Source organism: Rattus norvegicus, chromosome 17 (assembly GCF_021556685.1).
Source record: "Rattus norvegicus strain SHRSP/BbbUtx chromosome 17, alternate assembly SHRSP_T2T, whole genome shotgun sequence".
In the NCBI taxonomy this organism is placed as follows: Eukaryota; Metazoa; Chordata; class Mammalia; order Rodentia; family Muridae; genus Rattus; species Rattus norvegicus.
In genome coordinates, this window is record NC_141550.1 from 3,980,458 (window position 1) to 3,998,121 (window position 17,664).

The window sequence follows — 17,664 nt, forward strand, 5'->3', positions numbered from 1 at the left end:
CGTGGGATAGAAAGCTAAGAGGCACTGTTGTGTAACACGGTAAACAAAAGGCCAGTGTGAACCAGCGGGTCGCTGGCTGGCGGAGCGGGGCTGGTGAGATGAGAGAGGATGAAACATTAACTAGATATTAAACTAGGTCTGTGTGGGCAAATGTTTATGTAACTGCCGTGGAGGGCTGGAGCTTAAGAGCAGCCTGTCTGCTTTAGAATGCAGTTGCCAGGCAATACCTCTCTCCTCGTGCCCTTGAGGCATGAGAAGTTTCCATGGCTCTCTCTGAGGCTAAACACCTGCCCCTGCCTGGTACTCACCAAGGTCAGAGCCTCCACGTTGGCGCCCATCAGGCAGAGGTAGCGGACCACATCTAGGATCCCGTTGTTGGCTGCAAGGTGGAGAGGAGTCCGACCATACTGGGAAGAGAAAAGAAACACCATGGGCGTTCTCATAGCTGTTGCCTGTGAAAGCCGGTAGTTCACTGCCATGGCTAGGGAGAAACAGTGTTGCATTACATAAAGGGTCTGGGCCTGACAGAACTAAACAGGTGGTTCTGGCTCCCAATGAGGCAGGTCTGCTAGGCAGACCATCCCCCCCAACCCCCCACCAAGTACTTTGAAGTTGAAAGACTAGCTCCAAATACACATCCAGAGGATGAATGAGGAGGCTAGCTGCCTCCTCATTCCCTGCCGTGCTGGCGGAGAGCAAGGCAAGAGTGTGAACGCCCAGACACCCATGTGTATCTGCACCACACATTTCATATTCGTGTGTCAGGGAGAGCTTCAGAGAGCCTGCTGCCTGTGGTTTGTAGACCTATGGTTCTCAAACTGTGCACCGTGTGCCTTGAGGCACTGCAGTGAACCCCCTAGGGACAGTGATGGCTATGTTAAGGCTTGAAGGGCAGGTGGTGACTATCTCCTCTGAGCATCTCAGAGCCAGGATGTTAGACTGCTGGCTTTCCTCTTGTTGGCACTGTCTTTACAGGTCTTCCCTTAGTCGTTAGCGGCCGCCGCTACCCTAGGAAGCAATGGTCTTGAGAATAGGGTCTGGAGAGTTGGATCCATAGTTAAGCGGACCAGCTGCTCTTCCAGAGGACCCAGCACCCCCACGGTGGCTCCCAACCATCTGCCACTCCAGTTTCAGGGGACCCAACAGCCTGATTCCAGTTGGCACAAGGTCCACAGGTGGCGCAGTCATACACGCAGACAAAATATCCATACACATAAAGTAATTGCTTTTCAATGTTTAGGTCTTAAAAGTAACCGTGCGGAACAGGAGAGGGAGGGAAGCACCCCATCCTAGTCCATAGTCACGGAAGCTGTGCAGGATTCAGCAACCACACACACCCTGGTGACTGTAGTCACGTAAGGATGAAGAGGAACGGTAGATTCCTCTCCTCAGATCTTTGGCCTTTCTCAAAGGCTGCTAGGTCTGGGGGGCTAAGATGTTCTGTAAATACAACATTTAAGTAGCAAAAAATCATTTGCTCCTCAGGAGCCGGGAGTAACATCATCTAGACAGTAGAGGGCATGCGAAGGGTCAGAGTTCGGCAACCCCTGCGTGCAGAGCCTTTATGTTTCACATGTGTCAATTAGCATTTAAGTTAGAAGGCGCGTGTTAGAGAATCAAATCCTAACATGGCTCCCCCTCTTCCCCATGCCCTTCCCTCCTCCAGCTTTTCTCCATCAACGTGTCGGAGGACTTCCCTCCTGGCTCTATGAATCTTCCGTCAGAGACGAATAACTGAAACGGTTGAGACTTGATCGCACGCTGCATTACATTATTAGCTTTCAAGTTAGTGGCGGTTTGGTATCTGTGACTCAATCTGTGACATGCTTTTGAAAGCCTGAATGCTATTCGACTCCTGTAGGCAGCCTGCAGGGAACAGTAATGGAGTGTTCCATCCATTCCTGGTGTAGCACCTGGCTATGACATAACTCAAATTCCTTACTGTTATACCCCGGGCCTTTCCTAATCTGAACCTGAGGTCTCCTTACAGCATTTCCCCAGCTTTTCCATCACCTCTGTGCTCAGGACCTGCACTTCCCGTGCTGCATTTGCACTACTGACCTCAGGAGTTACATGAGCAGGCTCTGTCTGAAGTCACCTCTCCTGACCTCTTTATCTAGCAGAGTGCCAACTGCTCTGTCACCTCTGTGGACTCTTTTCCTCTGTTTCTGCAACACCTCGTGCCTGTCCCACGCCTGCCCCAGCAGGGATGGTGACAAGTGAGTTTGCTACTTTGTGTTGCGCACCTGGTTTTCTAAAGGCAGCCTGACGGCAGAACAACCCATGGCCAAACCCTCACCTCCTCAAATGCCAGGGCTGTGCAGTAAGACACCTATCACAGCTGATGCCCATTGCTCGTCCAGGTGTGTCTGTGTGTGCATGTGTGCATGTGTGTTCGTGCACACACTTATCTGTCCCTGGGAGGGGTGGCCTATGAGGTTCCGCCTTAGTGGCACATGATGTCATCCCTTTCTTTCTCTCATACCTGCTTGCTAACTCATCTGGGTAAAAAAGCAACCGCCCCAGTCTTCAAACAAAGCATGAGAAATGTCACCACAAGAGTGACAAGTCATTGCCTAAGTCTTAGTCTAAGAGGAACAGGATGTGAATGGTCAGGTTTCTCTCTGGAGGAATCTAATCTAGTAAGACAGCATGATGGGGAGAGAGTGGCAGCCTGACTGAGGAACATGGATGCCACTGTACTATGTCCACTTGAACAAATGGCTCCCTGAGTGGGCCTAAGGAAAGACAGACTGGTGGGGAGGCCGTGGCTGACACTTACTTTCCTGCACATAACTTAAACTTATCTCTAGTTCCACACCTGATGAGAGAGAGAAAGAAATGAGTAGAAGGTGGAGGATGGGAGGGGGAGGAAAAGGGGCAGAGGGATAGAAAAAGGGAGAAAGGAGGTAAGAGGGACAGAGAGACAGGTTCTGACTATCATCTGTCTTCTAAAGGCTCACAGGATAAAAACTGGGTTCACAAGCCTGATGTGCAGAGGGGGTGGAAACTCTGAAGAGGTGAAGTCTGGGGGCCGGTGAGTCACCAGGGCTCTCCTCTCAAGAGTTAGTCAAGCCTTGAAGGACTAGGTAGGTTACAAAAGTGACTCTTATAAAGCTAATTCAGCTTCCTTCAATGTCCCTCCCCAATGGGATATCACTAACCATGCTAGAGCATAGCCAGAAGGCTGTGCTGTGACAGCCAGCAGGTTCCAGTCCATGCAAGTATGAACCGAGCAAGGCTTTCACTTTGGATGAGCTCTACGTAACAGCAGAATTGGCCACCGAAGGCCTCTGCACTATCCCAGCACCAGACTTAATGAAAAGGCCAAGTCTGTTGACCACTGTGACCAATTTCCACCGAATAAGTCAAGTTTCCTGTTTGTCCACTTTGTGTTGCTGGGAAGGTCCATGGGCCTTGCATGTGCATACAGATTCCCACTGAGACACACCTCAGCCAAGGCCAGTTTTTTGCAGACACAGAAACGGGCTTGTCTCATTGGATGTTTATTTGTGTTGGAGAAAAGCTCTCCTACTATAGCCCAGGCTGACCTCAAACTCACAATCCTGCCTGCACATCACAGGTATGAGGAGTACAGGTGTGTGCTAGTACAAAGCTAGACTTTTTAATGAACATGTTTAACAATGCTTTGCCTTTAGATGTAAGCGAAGGCGTGTTTTTGCTTCGTCTTATCTTTTCTGGGGAGCGGGGATTGAACTCAGGGCCTTCCTTGTTCGTGGAAAGAAATCACCTGACGTAGCACCAAATGCTGTGCACAGGCTGTGCACTGTGCCTCCACTGTGAAATCTGAAGGTGGTTGAATGAGCATACAGTGAACATTCACTGAGGCCACTTTTAACCCATTGAGAGGATCCTACAAAGAAAGCCATTTGGCTTCCCTCTTAAGACACTTACATAATTACCTCAGAGTGGTTAGGAAAGGCTAAACCGAGAGAGCAAGAAGCAGCTAAAGCTAAGAGCCAGAGTGTCGCCTTCACGGGGTTCAAGAGTATGAGCATTGCCAACTTCAGTTTCCACCACAACCAATCATACAATATTCGAGAGGAGCAGCAAGACGATCCTCCAGCTGTTTCATATGTTAACTATTTTACCTCAAACAACCATCATAAAACCGTACAGCACCTTATACACCATCTATAAACAGACATATCCCACAGTTAAAATTAACTCCTCTCGGCTTCCTTTCTAATGTGACCTTAGGAAGAGTGTGCCACCTTTCCTACAGTAACATGCTGAAGCTACAAAAATATCTAACTGTTATTGTTTTGTACTGAAAATCTGGACGGCGTTCAGCGAAATGCAGGTGACAGCTAAAGTCTAGAAATCTGCACTGGGGCTTTTTATGAACTGAGAAAATACAATATATTTTCATCTCTTTGTTAGTTAGAAGGTGACAGTATTCCCTTGGCTTTACCAAGTTTGCTTAGTGCACTACGTGTACAACATACACACACATGTATATGTACACAAACTTGTTAGAAACTTTGACCCACAGACAACTCAACAGGGACAAATAAGACACCCAGTGTTCCCGGGAATCTTGGTTAAATTACAAGAGTATGTACTGGAGTCTCTATGCTTCAGAAGGAAGCTTACATTTGTACAGGGACCTCTGACTCTTCTTTAAAACACAAGCAGACATATATGTGTGCACACCCCTATGTGCTCACACTCATTCGTTCTAAAGTCACAGCAGTGGGAAGCCAGAATAGGCAAGAAGTGCATGTTAACGTCTCGGTGGATGTTCTGTTGGTGTAGGAAATTACTCATCCTTCGCACAGCCCAAAATGGCACCGGCTGTCCTCTAGACATCCAGTGAATGCAAGTGATGGTGATTCTCCACTATGATGGGCTAATAACAAAAACATGGCAAGAACCCAGCAACAGTGTCTGACAGACCGGGTGGGAGCCTGGGGCCCCTACCCTCTACATACCTTGTTTGAGATGTCCAGGTTGCAGCTGGCTTCACAGAGGGCCACCACGATGGGCGCGCTCCCATCTTTGCAGGCCACATGCAGGGGGGTGTTGCCATGCCGATCCTGGAAATCCACAAGGCACCCATGGCCAAGGAGGGTCTTGATGACCTCCATCTGACAGCGCCTCACAGCAAGATGAAGGGCGATGTGCCCATCCTGGAACCAAACCCAAGCTCATAAGTGTGTCTGGCTTAGGCCCTCAGCCCAACCTCTCCCCTGGGTCAGACTTAGCTGTGAACAGAATGGCACACATACCCCAAAACTTCAAATGTCATTGCCTGGACATGCAAAGGGTGGGGCTTTATCCATTCCATTCCACATAACTGAAGCCTGGGCTGACCACTGCTTATGTAGCAGACAGAAAGACTATATACTCTTCTGCATCAGAACTGATAAAATGCTATGCCAATTGCCAGTGAACAGATCTGAAAACCCTCTCAAAGCATTTGCCCAGTTAACACTTGCTAAAACCGTAAGTGGAAAACGTACTATCAGAAACAACTGAGAAAGCAAGGGAAATAATTTCCCCAGGGCTGCTGAATTCTCAGAAAGCAGATGTAAGTTGCTTAAACTCTGCACAGTATAGAACTCGGTCTTGGAATGAAGAGTACCCTGAAAACCTAGGGGACAGCAGAGCTAAGTGCCACAGGCCAGCAGAGCTTTCAGTCACATCTCTACTGTGTCTGTGTGAGTTTCTCCACTCTCATGCCTGACACCGGGGCTTGTGAATGTCTAACGGAAACGCTAGCTCTAACCTCCAGGTGCCAGGAGTGAATACCCAGCTCAACCATGGCAAACAAAATATGTCTCCAAAGAACCAACCACACAGGGTTCCAAGACACTGCTCCACAGAAGGCAGTTGGTACATAAGCTACAGTATCTCCAGTCTGACTGTATATAGCACCATCGCTGTGTTGGTTTAAGTTCAGATTTGAACAGATTGTGTTGCATTTGCTTAGGTAAGAAGGGAACACCTGGTCTAGAAGTAAGATTGTAAAACTAATCATAGTGGTTTACTGTCTTCTTACAAAAGAGCACATGGCAAAATCAATGCCTGTTTCTACATGTGTCTAAAACTGACACTGTCCCCACTCCAAAACGAAAAGGATTAAAACACTGGCCAAACGGGCTTGATCGATCATAAACTTAGTTGCATGCCCAAAAGAAGACTCTAAATAATTCCAAAGAACACTCTTAGAACCTAAGAATAGAAGGATAATCGCAGTATACTCAATTCATGTTTGTTATCTTAAGGAGACAAGTGGGCAAGTCTCATGGTCCCTCCAACCCAACAGATCACTTCAGGGAGATCCACAAGCATTTTCCCCCACAGGGCACCTTGTCAGAAGCATTCAGGTCAGCTCCATGTTCAGCCAGACACTCCACAATGTCATGGTAGCCCCTGGCAGAAGCTGTCAGCAGTGGGGTCTCTCCCTCCCGGTTCTTGATATTCACGTTACAGCCAACTTCACAAAGAGCTCTAGCCACGGAGTAATAGCCGTGCCAGGCAGCACAGTGCAGGGGGGTTTCCTCTTCCTGGCCAAGGTCACGAGTGCAGAGGAAGAAAATGCAGACAAGAAAGTCAAGGCCGTGGAAGCAGATTGCAGCCAGTGCGGCAAGAAATTAACCAGAAATACCACCACCATCAAGAGCCCATGCCAATAAGAGGCAGACCCGGCGCCCTCCCTGGTCAGTCTGTGCCCTCAAGAGGAGTGCTAACTGAACTCGACTTTCTCAACATATTACAGACCGCACTACTGGGGTCCGTGGACTTAGAACATCTTTTGGCAAAATTGCCTTTGTCTGTCTGAAAGATCTACTGGCCAGAAGCAGCCCTCTAAGCTTCTTCTAGCAGTCTCTGTGCTTCGCTTCTGCCAGGTGTGTGTCAGAAGAGCACACTGTGAGACAGCTATCTTGAAGATCCTTCTGTAACTGGTCCTGGAAGAGTTGGCCTGAAGGCTCATGGGGATTGGGAAGTTGGCACTTCTATCAGCATCATCAAACACACATCTGTCTTCAGGGTTCCAGGAGAGAGTAGTACTTAGAAATTCTAAACCAAGACTGGGTTGCATGCAATCCCTGGTCCCACCAGAGACAGAGTAAGCAAGCCGTGGAACTTCCCTGTGTGGGTTCCAGCAATACATCTCCCAGGGCTATCCTGGGGATTAAACAGGTAAATGAAGAAGTTGGAAGGGAAGCTGGTTGCAGACTGCTGTCTAAGATGTCTAAGAACCCGTGCTCCGCAATGGATGATGAGACACCTAGGTAGAGAGGCCTCCCATATGAGTCACCTTGGTCACCTGGCTGCCACGCATCGAGGGCTGGGGACGAGGAACTGAGCACATTTGTTCCCGTGGCCTACCTTGTCCTGGAAATCAGGATTAGAGCCAAAACTGCACAAGAGTTGAACCACATCTGCATGGCCATAGCGGGCTGCCACGTGAAGAGCTGTCTCTCCAGACTGCAAAAGAAATGGACCCAACGATCTAAAGACCAGAATCCAAAACTACTTGTGAGATTGAGAGCACTGTCCCATGCCTTCCTTTGGTGGCACCTTTACACACTCCCTCATGCCATTTGCTCTCCAGAGACTAAGGGCAGGACTGGGGGTCAGGCAATAACTAGGCAGCTGTTGTCTCATCCTCACACCTGGTTCATCTTGTTAAAGAAAACAACGCAGTGAGAATATATATATATTCCTTTACCACGAGGGCCATGTTTACCTCCTTATAGATCCTTCTAGCTACTGGATTTGATATCTATATCTCTCTCTCTCCTCTCTCCCCATCTCTGTCTCCGTCTGTCTGTCTCCCTCTCTCCCCTGTCTCTGTCTGCCATACACAATCCCCTTTTAAGACCAGGTTCATCATCCTGCAATTATTCAAATGTATAGTTTTAAGTAACAACTCCCTCCCTTCACTGCCTTCCTTGTGCTCAGAAAGGTGTTTCTTACACTCTCAGAGATTTTAAAAGTTTTGCCCCCTCAACACATCTCTCTGAGTAAAAAATACAATGCCAGATACTTTGTATCTGTTCCCACCCCAGGGTCAGGCTTCACTAATAACAGAAAAGATATTTTACTCAGGAAACTGCTGAGATGAACTTATGTGCTGCTGTCTATATCTAAAAGCTTAGTCCCCAGCCTGTGAGTGGAGGGATCTTTAGGAGGTGGGGACCAGCAGAAGTTAGGTTACAGTAAAGTAAAGGACACCTGGAAGGTGTCTCTGTCTCCCTCCTTCCTGGTTGACATGAGGCGAACAGCATGGCTCCACCCAGAACCCTAAATACTTTGCTTCACCTTGAGCACAACAATGGGAAGAATCCAAGAACCTACAGTGGAAACTCTGATTTAAATGCTGGTCCAAGCCATTGGCAAAAAACAAAACAAAACCAAACAAACAAAATCCCCGTCTAAAGGACTTGGTCCTCAATCTCTATCGTTGGGTTCAGTTCTGGTGCACCCCTAATCATTTCCTCTGGCTTCTCCTACGAGGCATAGCCTTACCTTGTCTTTAACATCCAAAGGGCATTTGTTCTCATTGAGAAACTTCAAAGTATCCACATGGCCATGCCGAGAGGCCCAGTAGATAGCATTGGATCCTCCCTGCAAGGAAAGCACCATAGAGTCACATCTAGAACTATAATGGAACTGGACCATGCACCCCTTAGAACCACAGTGTTTCCCTTCTTGTGGGGTAACAAACCCAAGGTAGCCTCTCCCAAGAGGAAGAAAAGCCCATTCAGCTTCAAGGCTTTGATAATTACACCACGGTCGTGTACTATGTTAATAACAGGTGAGGCTCACTAGGGAGCAGAAGGTTTTCTATGTTATCTTTACAACTTTTTTGAGGGGCAAATGTAAAGACAAAACTTTCCTTTCTTCTTTTTTGAAGTCCTCATATTAACCTCAGTCTAGAATTCCTAAGAGTCCCCTTAGTATTTGTAAGAACGGATTCAAATTCAAGCCTCTATAAAGGTACCAAAAACCAAACAACAGCAACAAAACAAACAAACAAAAAAACCACATGAGTGTTCAAGACACTTTTATAAAATGATGCAGCCTGCATAGAACTGGTACCCTAAACACCTGCGAATTATTCATAACCTGATGAAATACCATGGGAACAGTTGTTATTTTTCATCGTCTAGAGAATCATAAGAAGACCTACATTCTAGATCTTTTTCCCCCACAAGCTCTCTAGTACACATTTGATTGGGTCAAGGATTGAGTTCATGGAATTTCAGGGACAGATTAGCGTTTTTGTGGTAGTTGATCACAGATCCACTAATCAGCTGTCATATGACTGTCTGCCTTTCTAATGCCACCTTCACCTGCTCATACACCCATACCTGGATGCACAGTAAATATTCAGGCTAATGAATTTCTGATTAGAGTAACTACACAAGGAAAACTTTTCCAAGTAAGACCAGTAGCACTGTGGAATAATGTGATCTGCAGCACATAAGGCACAAAAACAGAGCAGAGCACATGAAAGAGTTAAGTGTGCACCTTTCCCAGTGCATGTCAGACGGCAGAGGCCCTTTCTTTGTCCAGCTTGCTTTTTGTACGGACTCATGAAAATGGCCGTACTCTCCCACCTCCTGCCCTTACACTTAGAAGACCTTTGAGAATACATAAAATTAATTCATTCTTAATGACACAGCATTATGACCTTATCCTGGACGTCGATCCTTGAGCCCCGTTTTATGAGTAACTGTAACATCTGAATATTCCCACAGCCTGCAGCAATCAGTAATGGAGGTGTCCCGTGCTGGAAGACAGGAAGAAAATGATTGATTTTCAGGGTTGATTTGGAAGGGGAAAGTCTACACTGTACGAGATGTCCTCGCCCTGCTGTGTCCACACCCTTCCCTGGATCTCCATGGGCACAAAGCTGTAGCATGGGGACAGGAAGGGAAGGTACCACCAGAAGGACAAGAAACCCCTCCTTTTCAATTTACACGCGATGACCGTGCTGCCATTTGTGTGCTGCCATTTGTAGCGGGGAGGGAGAAGGAATTTCAAGGGTGCAAGAGCAACTGGGGTGTGAAGGAAGGACCTCGATGCAAAATGTCCTTATTTGCAACTCAAATCAGCCTAAGTGGAGAGGGTTTTCCCACAGAACAGAAGCTCTATTTGCAATGTCTCTCCAAACTTGGACTTCTGGGTCACAGTCTATGACACAACCGCCAGGTACCTCTGGCAGAGGGGAGTCAGACCTTGTTGGGCTGGTTGACATCATAGCTGGACAATGAGCCCAGGAGGTGCTGCAGGCCGGGGACGTTGTCATCATTGATGGCATGAATGATGGCTTTCATCACAAAGGAGTCTTCCTCATCCTGGGAGACACATGAGGATGGAAAGAGTTAGCATGCTGTCCAAGACGCTCGTCAACATAGTGAACCCTGGCTTGCCCAACATACTGGCATTCAAAAGAAAAAGAGGCCACTTAATCCCCAATCCACATGGACACAAAGGGAGCTGGGAAGTGAACCTTTACCCTTTCGTGCTACCAACTGTTACCACTTAATGCTTAACCAAGCCTGTTGTCATCCACGTTGAAACCAAGAACAAAAAGGATCGTCTTTTTAAAGGTTCAGATTGTAAACAGGGAATCTGTCAAAATACAGTTACCAGAAAGCACTGTGGAGAGGTTCCTTCATGCATGAACCCTCCTATTTGCTAGATTTTCCAATTACAGATTTGTGTATTTTTTCTTTCTTTTTTCTTTGACATTTAAATGTCTTCTTTCTTTAGTTCTAAAATAAAAAAGTAAAATTCTCTGAATGGTGTGTGTGTGTGTGTGCGCGCGTGCGCTCGCGACCTTAAAATGGTGGTGGCATGATACTTAAAAACAGAGGCCAGAAAAAAAAAAAGACAATGGATGTGCTTCTAATTGCTTCTAATTACCAAAAAAACTTAACTATGGGATGATGAATAAGTTTGTTCCTTTTGTTGCCTCATCATAGCTTTATTACAGATGCTTCCAAAATATGATACCTTACAGCTAAGGAGTTAGAAAAGTCCCCAACAAAATAACAGAGGGACAGCTACTGAAATGTCAATGTCTGTGAGAATAGAATGGAAAATCACCTCTCTGAACTCCTTCTAAATCCAAACTCTGGGAGGACTTTGGCAACACTGGCAAAGGACATCAGTGAACCAAGGCAGTAAAGTTTGGTTTTCTTTCATAGTCCAGGCTAATGACTAGGGGCCACTGTGGTAGAAAAGTGGAATGAATCTTGATGAAAGCAGCCTACAGCACCCCTAGTCAACAGAAGAGAAGAGACTTCTATCTCTAAGGCTCCTACTCTAGATTTCAGTGTGACATAGGGCTGTTAAGAATGCTTATTTATGAACTTCAATCACCCCCCACTACAGCATCTGACAGCTTCCTACAGCATTCCACAGTCAGACCTACACTGACATTTTGCCCTGTCTCCACTAACATCATCAGACCCTTCCAACGAGGTCTTCTTCCTTTCCATCTCTTCATAACTTCCTTCTCTTTAGCTTTCCTTTGTGTGTGTGTGTGTGTGTGTGTGTGTGTGTCTGTCTGTCTGTCTCTCTGTCTCTCTGTCTGTCTGTCTGTCTGTCTGTGTGCACCATGTACATATCTTCCCCTTTTACTCTACAGTTGTAGACTATAACTGAAACATTAATACAGAGAGTAGCTTCAGGAGAAAAGAAGAGCTACTGTCTGCTGTCATGTGATCCCTGCCCTAGGAGTCCCTAGCACTACCCAGGAAATACCGACTATTGGGTTACAGTCCAGGGTGGTTCCCACAGAACCACTGTGTCTGCCTTTCCTGGAGTCCCCTTCACCTTCAGTGAACAAAGCCCTGTTTGTGACTGGCTGGGGAAAGTCTTGATGAAGTGAGAGGTGTCTAGCTGTATCTGAAGAGCTCATCAGTGATTAGGTTTCAGTTTGGACTTAGGGAAAACTGTGATGCCATTCTCAAGGGCTTTGGACAGTCAGGACAATGTCAATAACCCAAGTGTATATGGCCATCTGGTCTACCATAAGACAGTAGCCCTGTGGTGGTGGGAGGAGATGAGGGCTGTCTGTCCTTTCACTTCATTGCAACTTTACACTGTCCTATTGGTGGCAATCAGTGTTCTTATGTTCATTCATGATAATTAGTGGAAGTTCTTTCTTCTTCCACTGGTTATCCTCTCTTTCAAGTGGTGTGTGTGTGTGTGTGTGTGTGTGTGTGTGTGTGTGTGTGTGTGTGTACATAAGTACTTAGGGAAAGAGTTGTGTTAGAAATAGGGATGACAGCTAAGACAATGCCAAGTAATCAAATCAAAATCCTCCAAGGAAGAAAGGCAGGACTGGGCACAGTGTCAGCCCACCTCAGGAGTAAGTGTGAGTTTGACATTCCCATGGTGTGAGACTTTTCTGGATTGATGAACAAGCAGAACAACTCTAAACACAGTGCTGCTCAGAGAAGCTAGCCAAGGCAAACAGGATTGCTTACCAGAGTATCATCGCTCCTGGCAACGCTCATGTTACTTCTGGACAAAAATGACCTGGATAATCTTTGGCACAGTGATATCAAGCGAACAGATTGCTAAAAATAAAATAAACATATAAAGAGTCAAGGGGAAAAGAGAACTTCTGAAGAAAGCATTGAAAGCATGTTCACTCACTGCCAACATCCCTCTTGGGGCGGGCACTCCACAGAAGCTCAGACTATTTGGTTAGGGAAGTGTTCTGAAGGTCATGAACCCAGAGAGCAACACAGAAAGTCTCTTGTGCATTCACTGTGCCCTGCGGAAGGGGTCACATATCCCCCTTCCTCATATCCCATCTCTCTCTCTCTGCCTTGTTTTCTAAACCCCAACAAACCCCTTGCAGGGTACTCCAGAGTCCAGCATGGGATGCAAGGGCCTTGCTGTGAGCTCTCTTGGCCCAAGTCAGATAAAGGGATATGTGAGCCTATCAACAAGCACAGGTGGAACACAGATACTTTGGTCCATAGTACAGTTCCCTCCATTTCCTCAAAGACAGATGCAACAGGGCAATGAAGAAAGATGAGGAAGGGAAAGAAGTAGAGAGAGGGAAAAGGAAAAGGACAGGGAGAGAGACTGAAACATAAGCTCTAAGCCTGGTTGAAAGTCTAGCCATAGCTTGTTGGGTATAAAACTGAGGTATACCACTGTACTAACCAGGAGGGGAGGTGGTTGCTCACCCTCTCCAGTTTGACATAATCTTGAGCACTGCAAACCACACCATCACATTCTGATCCTTGAGTTTTGATTGTTTCAAAGATACCTGAACCAGCAGCATCCCGCCAAAACCGCAGGGAAACCACCACACTGTAGGAGAGACCACACTACCAGGGCTCTTCCCCCATCCCAGCCCCCCTGCGAGCCCACAAGGAGCAAGGCAAATTTTTCATACAAGCTCCAGGCTGCTTACCAGGAAGAACAGGTTTATTTAGAATGTGGTTTGTTACAGTTGAAAAGGTATTCACTATCACTTTATTGTATTGATTTAAAAATCTGCCTTGGGGGTGATCTGAGAAAAGAGCATGCAAAATTACATTTCAGAGAATATGTTAAGTAGCACTGAAATACGGTTTGTGCTTGTCTTTGAAAGTAAGTAATAACAGCACAGGAGATTACACAGTAGATGCTGTTGTTTTGAAATGAATACATTTCCTGATTCCTGGTGTTAGAAGACATGGGCTCTGACAAGACCAGACAGAGAAAGTCAAAGTCAGTGCATCCGCAGAGTCTTACTTTCCATTTTTTCCGAGCTGCAAACTTCTTGAATTTCTCCATGTTTACTGCTGAGGCTTTTCGACTAAGTGCTTGTTGGGTGTCTTTAGGCTAAAATGAAATTTCAAGAAAAGATAATGAAGGCTAATTACAGAAATGTTTTAATACTCCTTATCACTCTGAAAGGCTTACACACTCCTTATTCTAAAATAGCATAAAGAGTGGGAAATAACATTCAAGATTCAGGAGTTAGGCTGGGATGTAGCTCAGCAGGTAGAGAGTTTTCCCAGCATTCAGAAAGCTCTGGGATTGACCCCAGTACCACATAAACCAAGCATGTTGGTGCATGCCCACAATCACAGAACTCAGCAGGTAAAGGCAGAGGAATCAGAAATTCAAGGTCATCCTTGGTTATATCCAAGGTTGAAGCTACTCTGGCACACTTGGGACCTTCTCAAAAGGGGGCGGGGCAGGGGGAGAGCTAGACTCCACCCCTAACTCTTGATCGCTGAGTGTTTTGTATAATACAGAGGAAGTGTACGTAGGACAGGAGATGAACTTGTAACCACATTCAGTTACACTCTTCTACAATGACAGTTTGGGAACGGCAAGATTCACTAAGCTAATTCAAGTTGGGAAGAAACCTGGAGGTATGTGCATTTGGCCCACCCTAACAGCATTCAAACAAATTCACTATGCCTTGTTCAGTGGATACACTTAGGCACAGGCCTTACCCCAAGAGGGAGAGGAGGAGTAGAAGCCTTTGGTGATGCCCACTGACAAGGTCCTTGGTTTTGTTTTTGACTACTAGATACTTTTACTATGGATTGGATCTTAAACATTCTCAATGCCTCTTTGCTAAAGGCTGGGTGGCCAGCTTGTGTAGCTTCCAGGAGGGAGAGAAATTTTCCTAGTCTAGTTTAAAGAGGGTAAGTCCTTAAGTAACTTCCTAGAATCATGGCCCTTTCTCTTCCTCCCACCATCCCAGTTGGCTCCCCTCCGTCTACCATAATGAACCGCCTTGCTACAAGGCCCCCAACCACAGTGCCCACTGACCACAGACTGAAAACTAAAACCAACCCAAAAATCAGCCTTTCCTTCTTCAGTGGTCTTTGCTGTTCTCTGCCAGAATGACAGAAAGCTAACTCACTCATCAACCTTTATTTTAGGCTGAAGCAAATTTAGCTTTGTCAGTCCAAGTAACAATAGGGCCAGCAATATACAAGTGCCATGTGTCAGGGTCAAGTGCATCGGCAAAGCGGCAGCTCCCCCTACATGTAAGGAGGGTGTGGTATCTACAGACCTTCAGATTTTTCAAAAGATTCTGAGATTTGAAGCATCTACAGGATGGGAAACAGTTCAGTTTTCAAATGTTGCTCTTGCTGTAACCCTACAGGCTACACCAAAAATGTCTGCTCAGTAGGCTTGACTCCTCCCTGCTCTCAACAGCTCCTCATTCTCCCTGTCATCATTAGACCACTCTACCTTAAAACCACGGTACCAACGGACCACTAGCATTCTAGCATGACCCATTGCTGCTCACACCAGGCAATCGAAAATAACCAGAAATCCAATATAATAAGCAACTCACCTTGATCCAGGGGTGCTGCAAACTGTCCTGGATTGTCATCCTCTTCCTTCGGGGAGAGAAGGAGGAAGGGGAAAAGGAGCCCATGAGATTGAAGTAGTGATAAGGTTATTTTCACACTGGGTGAGCCTAACAAGTGGATACTCTGGAAAAGTGGGGCCAATGTTGGAAAAAATAGCAACACACCAGCCCCAGACTCCTCCCTATGCACGGTCTGAGTGCACAGGCAACAGAAAGGCCCTGAGTGCATTTTCTGAAGCTCTTCCTTCCAGGCACTCTTCCTATGGCAGACAGTGAGGGTCTGACAGAAAGCAGCCAGACACAGAACAGGCGCTGGTGTCTGGTCTCAACCACATGAGGCCCTGCCTGACGGGAAGAGGGGGACACTCACTTTGGATCCTTGACCAGCAGCCTTCTGATGAAATCTTTGGCAAGGGTACTGGTGTTGCGGAAGAATTCCTCCTCAAAGTCATAGTTGACAGCAGATACATTCGCTAATGTTTCTTGCTTGGTGTCTCCAAGAAAAGGGGAGGCCCCGCTTAGGCTGTTCAGGAAAACAAAATGGTACATTAACGGAACACTGAAAAGTACTCGTGTATAATCACTGCTTCTTCTGTGTCTACAAGAGGGGGAAAACAATACACAGGACTTAGTGTGGAATGAGTCATGTCCCAATCCAATCACACACCATGGAATGCTCACCAGTTATGAACTGGAGTATCGACTTCTTGCAGAGGAAACCTGCTGAAAGCTCATTTGGGGCTGGGGAGATGGCTCAGTTGACAAAGTACCAAAGTTCTTGCTCTGTGAGAGCATGAAAAACTGAATTTGGGCCTCTAGATCCCACATAAAAAGCCAGGCACAGTGGTGTGTGACTGGAACTGAGGCAGCGGGTGCGGAGCAGTGGGCAACTGGATTACATAGATGCCTCCTCCACCTCCGCTGCTAGACGATGTAGCCAAATCTATGAGCTTAAGGTCCATAAAGAAACCCTATCTCAGGGTTGGGGATTTAGCTCAGTGGTAGAGCGCTTGCCTAGCAAGCACAAGGCCCTGGGTTTGACCCTCAGCTCCAGAAGGAAAAAAAAAAGGAAACCCTATCTCAGAGCTGGAGAGGTGGCTCAGCGGTTAAGAGTACTGTCTGCTCTTCCAGAGAGGACAAGGGTTCAATTCCCAGCAAACACACGGTGGCTTACAACTGCCTGTAACTTCAGCTCAACAAATCCAACCTTCTGAATGTACATACATACATACATACATACATACATACATACATACAAACATACAGGCAGGTTAAAAAATCCTATCTCAAGAAAAATAAGTAAAAATGGAATGTAGAATGATCAGTCATACCTATGCATCTTTGCTGACAAATACAAACATACCAACACACACACACACACACACACACACACACACACACACACACACATGCATATACATGCACTCACACAGACACACACAGACACACATATGCACATGTATGCATATGCACACAGACATGCACATATGCACACACACACACACACACACACACACACACACACACACACACAACTACTTACACACAAACACACCATCATACACGGTCATTTGAACCCAGAATAGTTTAAAATGAAACTCTCCTATTTTCTCAGCAATGGACAGATAAGATTTCTCCCATGATTATGCTACAATTGCTGGCAATTCATTTTGAGGGAGGAAAACCAAACCCAATTAGCATAAAATGAATGTTTGTGCAGGATGAAGATGCTGAATGGAGAGTGTGCACAAGCTGAAGGAGCTAATGTGACCTATCTGGTCAGTCCCACAGACAAGAAAAGAATACATGAAGTGTAGACCTGATACTTACAGGATATAGGTTATTACCCCAATGCTCCTGCACACAAAAAAATAAAGACAAAGCAGTGTTAGGAAAACAGTCAAACAGATCGGAAAGAAAACAACACAAAGGGCGTGCTCCTTACCACATGTCTGCCTCAAGACCAAGGGGCTCATAGTTGACGATCTCCGGAGCTGAGAGGAAATAAAGACTCGTTAGCTTGGAAAGCCACAGTTTATCATCGTGTGACAGACAGGGACAGGGACAGGGACAGGGGTGGTCTTAAAGCCAGGGAGATTCAGCCAGTGGACTGTGGATGAGACGTAAGTGAGCCCAAGGGCAGAGGAGATTTACCCACAAACTCTGGTGTCCCAAATATGTTTTTGAATTCATTTCCAAAGTCAATTTTATGGGCCAGGCCGAAGTCGATGATCTTGATCCGAGGTTTGGGCACATTTCTATCCAGAAGCATTATGTTTTCCGGCTTGAAAAAAAGAGAGAGACAGAAAAGTAAACGGTGACAGAATGCT

General features: G+C 46.3%; 1 protein-coding gene across 12 annotated transcripts in view; it reads right to left on the reverse strand.

Annotated features, from left to right (window-relative positions):
• Positions 1 to 17,664, reverse strand: part of Dapk1 (death associated protein kinase 1) — a 160,986-nt gene that overhangs the window by 35,925 nt on the left and 107,397 nt on the right. For all 12 annotated transcript variants that reach the window (NM_001107335.2, XM_087590357.1, XM_087590350.1 and 9 more), the window contains 14 exons: positions 17,489 to 17,618; positions 17,280 to 17,328; positions 17,165 to 17,191; positions 15,705 to 15,857; positions 15,317 to 15,362; positions 13,747 to 13,836; positions 12,480 to 12,572; positions 10,218 to 10,337; positions 9,671 to 9,769; positions 8,503 to 8,601; positions 7,360 to 7,458; positions 6,336 to 6,533; positions 4,956 to 5,153; positions 309 to 407 (listed from right to left, as the gene is read on the reverse strand). In NM_001107335.2, coding sequence (NP_001100805.2) covers positions 309 to 407; positions 4,956 to 5,153; positions 6,336 to 6,533; positions 7,360 to 7,458; positions 8,503 to 8,601; positions 9,671 to 9,769; positions 10,218 to 10,337; positions 12,480 to 12,572; positions 13,747 to 13,836; positions 15,317 to 15,362; positions 15,705 to 15,857; positions 17,165 to 17,191; positions 17,280 to 17,328; positions 17,489 to 17,618 — 1,500 coding nt within the window. The remainder of the gene's footprint in view (positions 1 to 308; positions 408 to 4,955; positions 5,154 to 6,335; positions 6,534 to 7,359; positions 7,459 to 8,502; positions 8,602 to 9,670; positions 9,770 to 10,217; positions 10,338 to 12,479; positions 12,573 to 13,746; positions 13,837 to 15,316; positions 15,363 to 15,704; positions 15,858 to 17,164; positions 17,192 to 17,279; positions 17,329 to 17,488; positions 17,619 to 17,664) is intronic.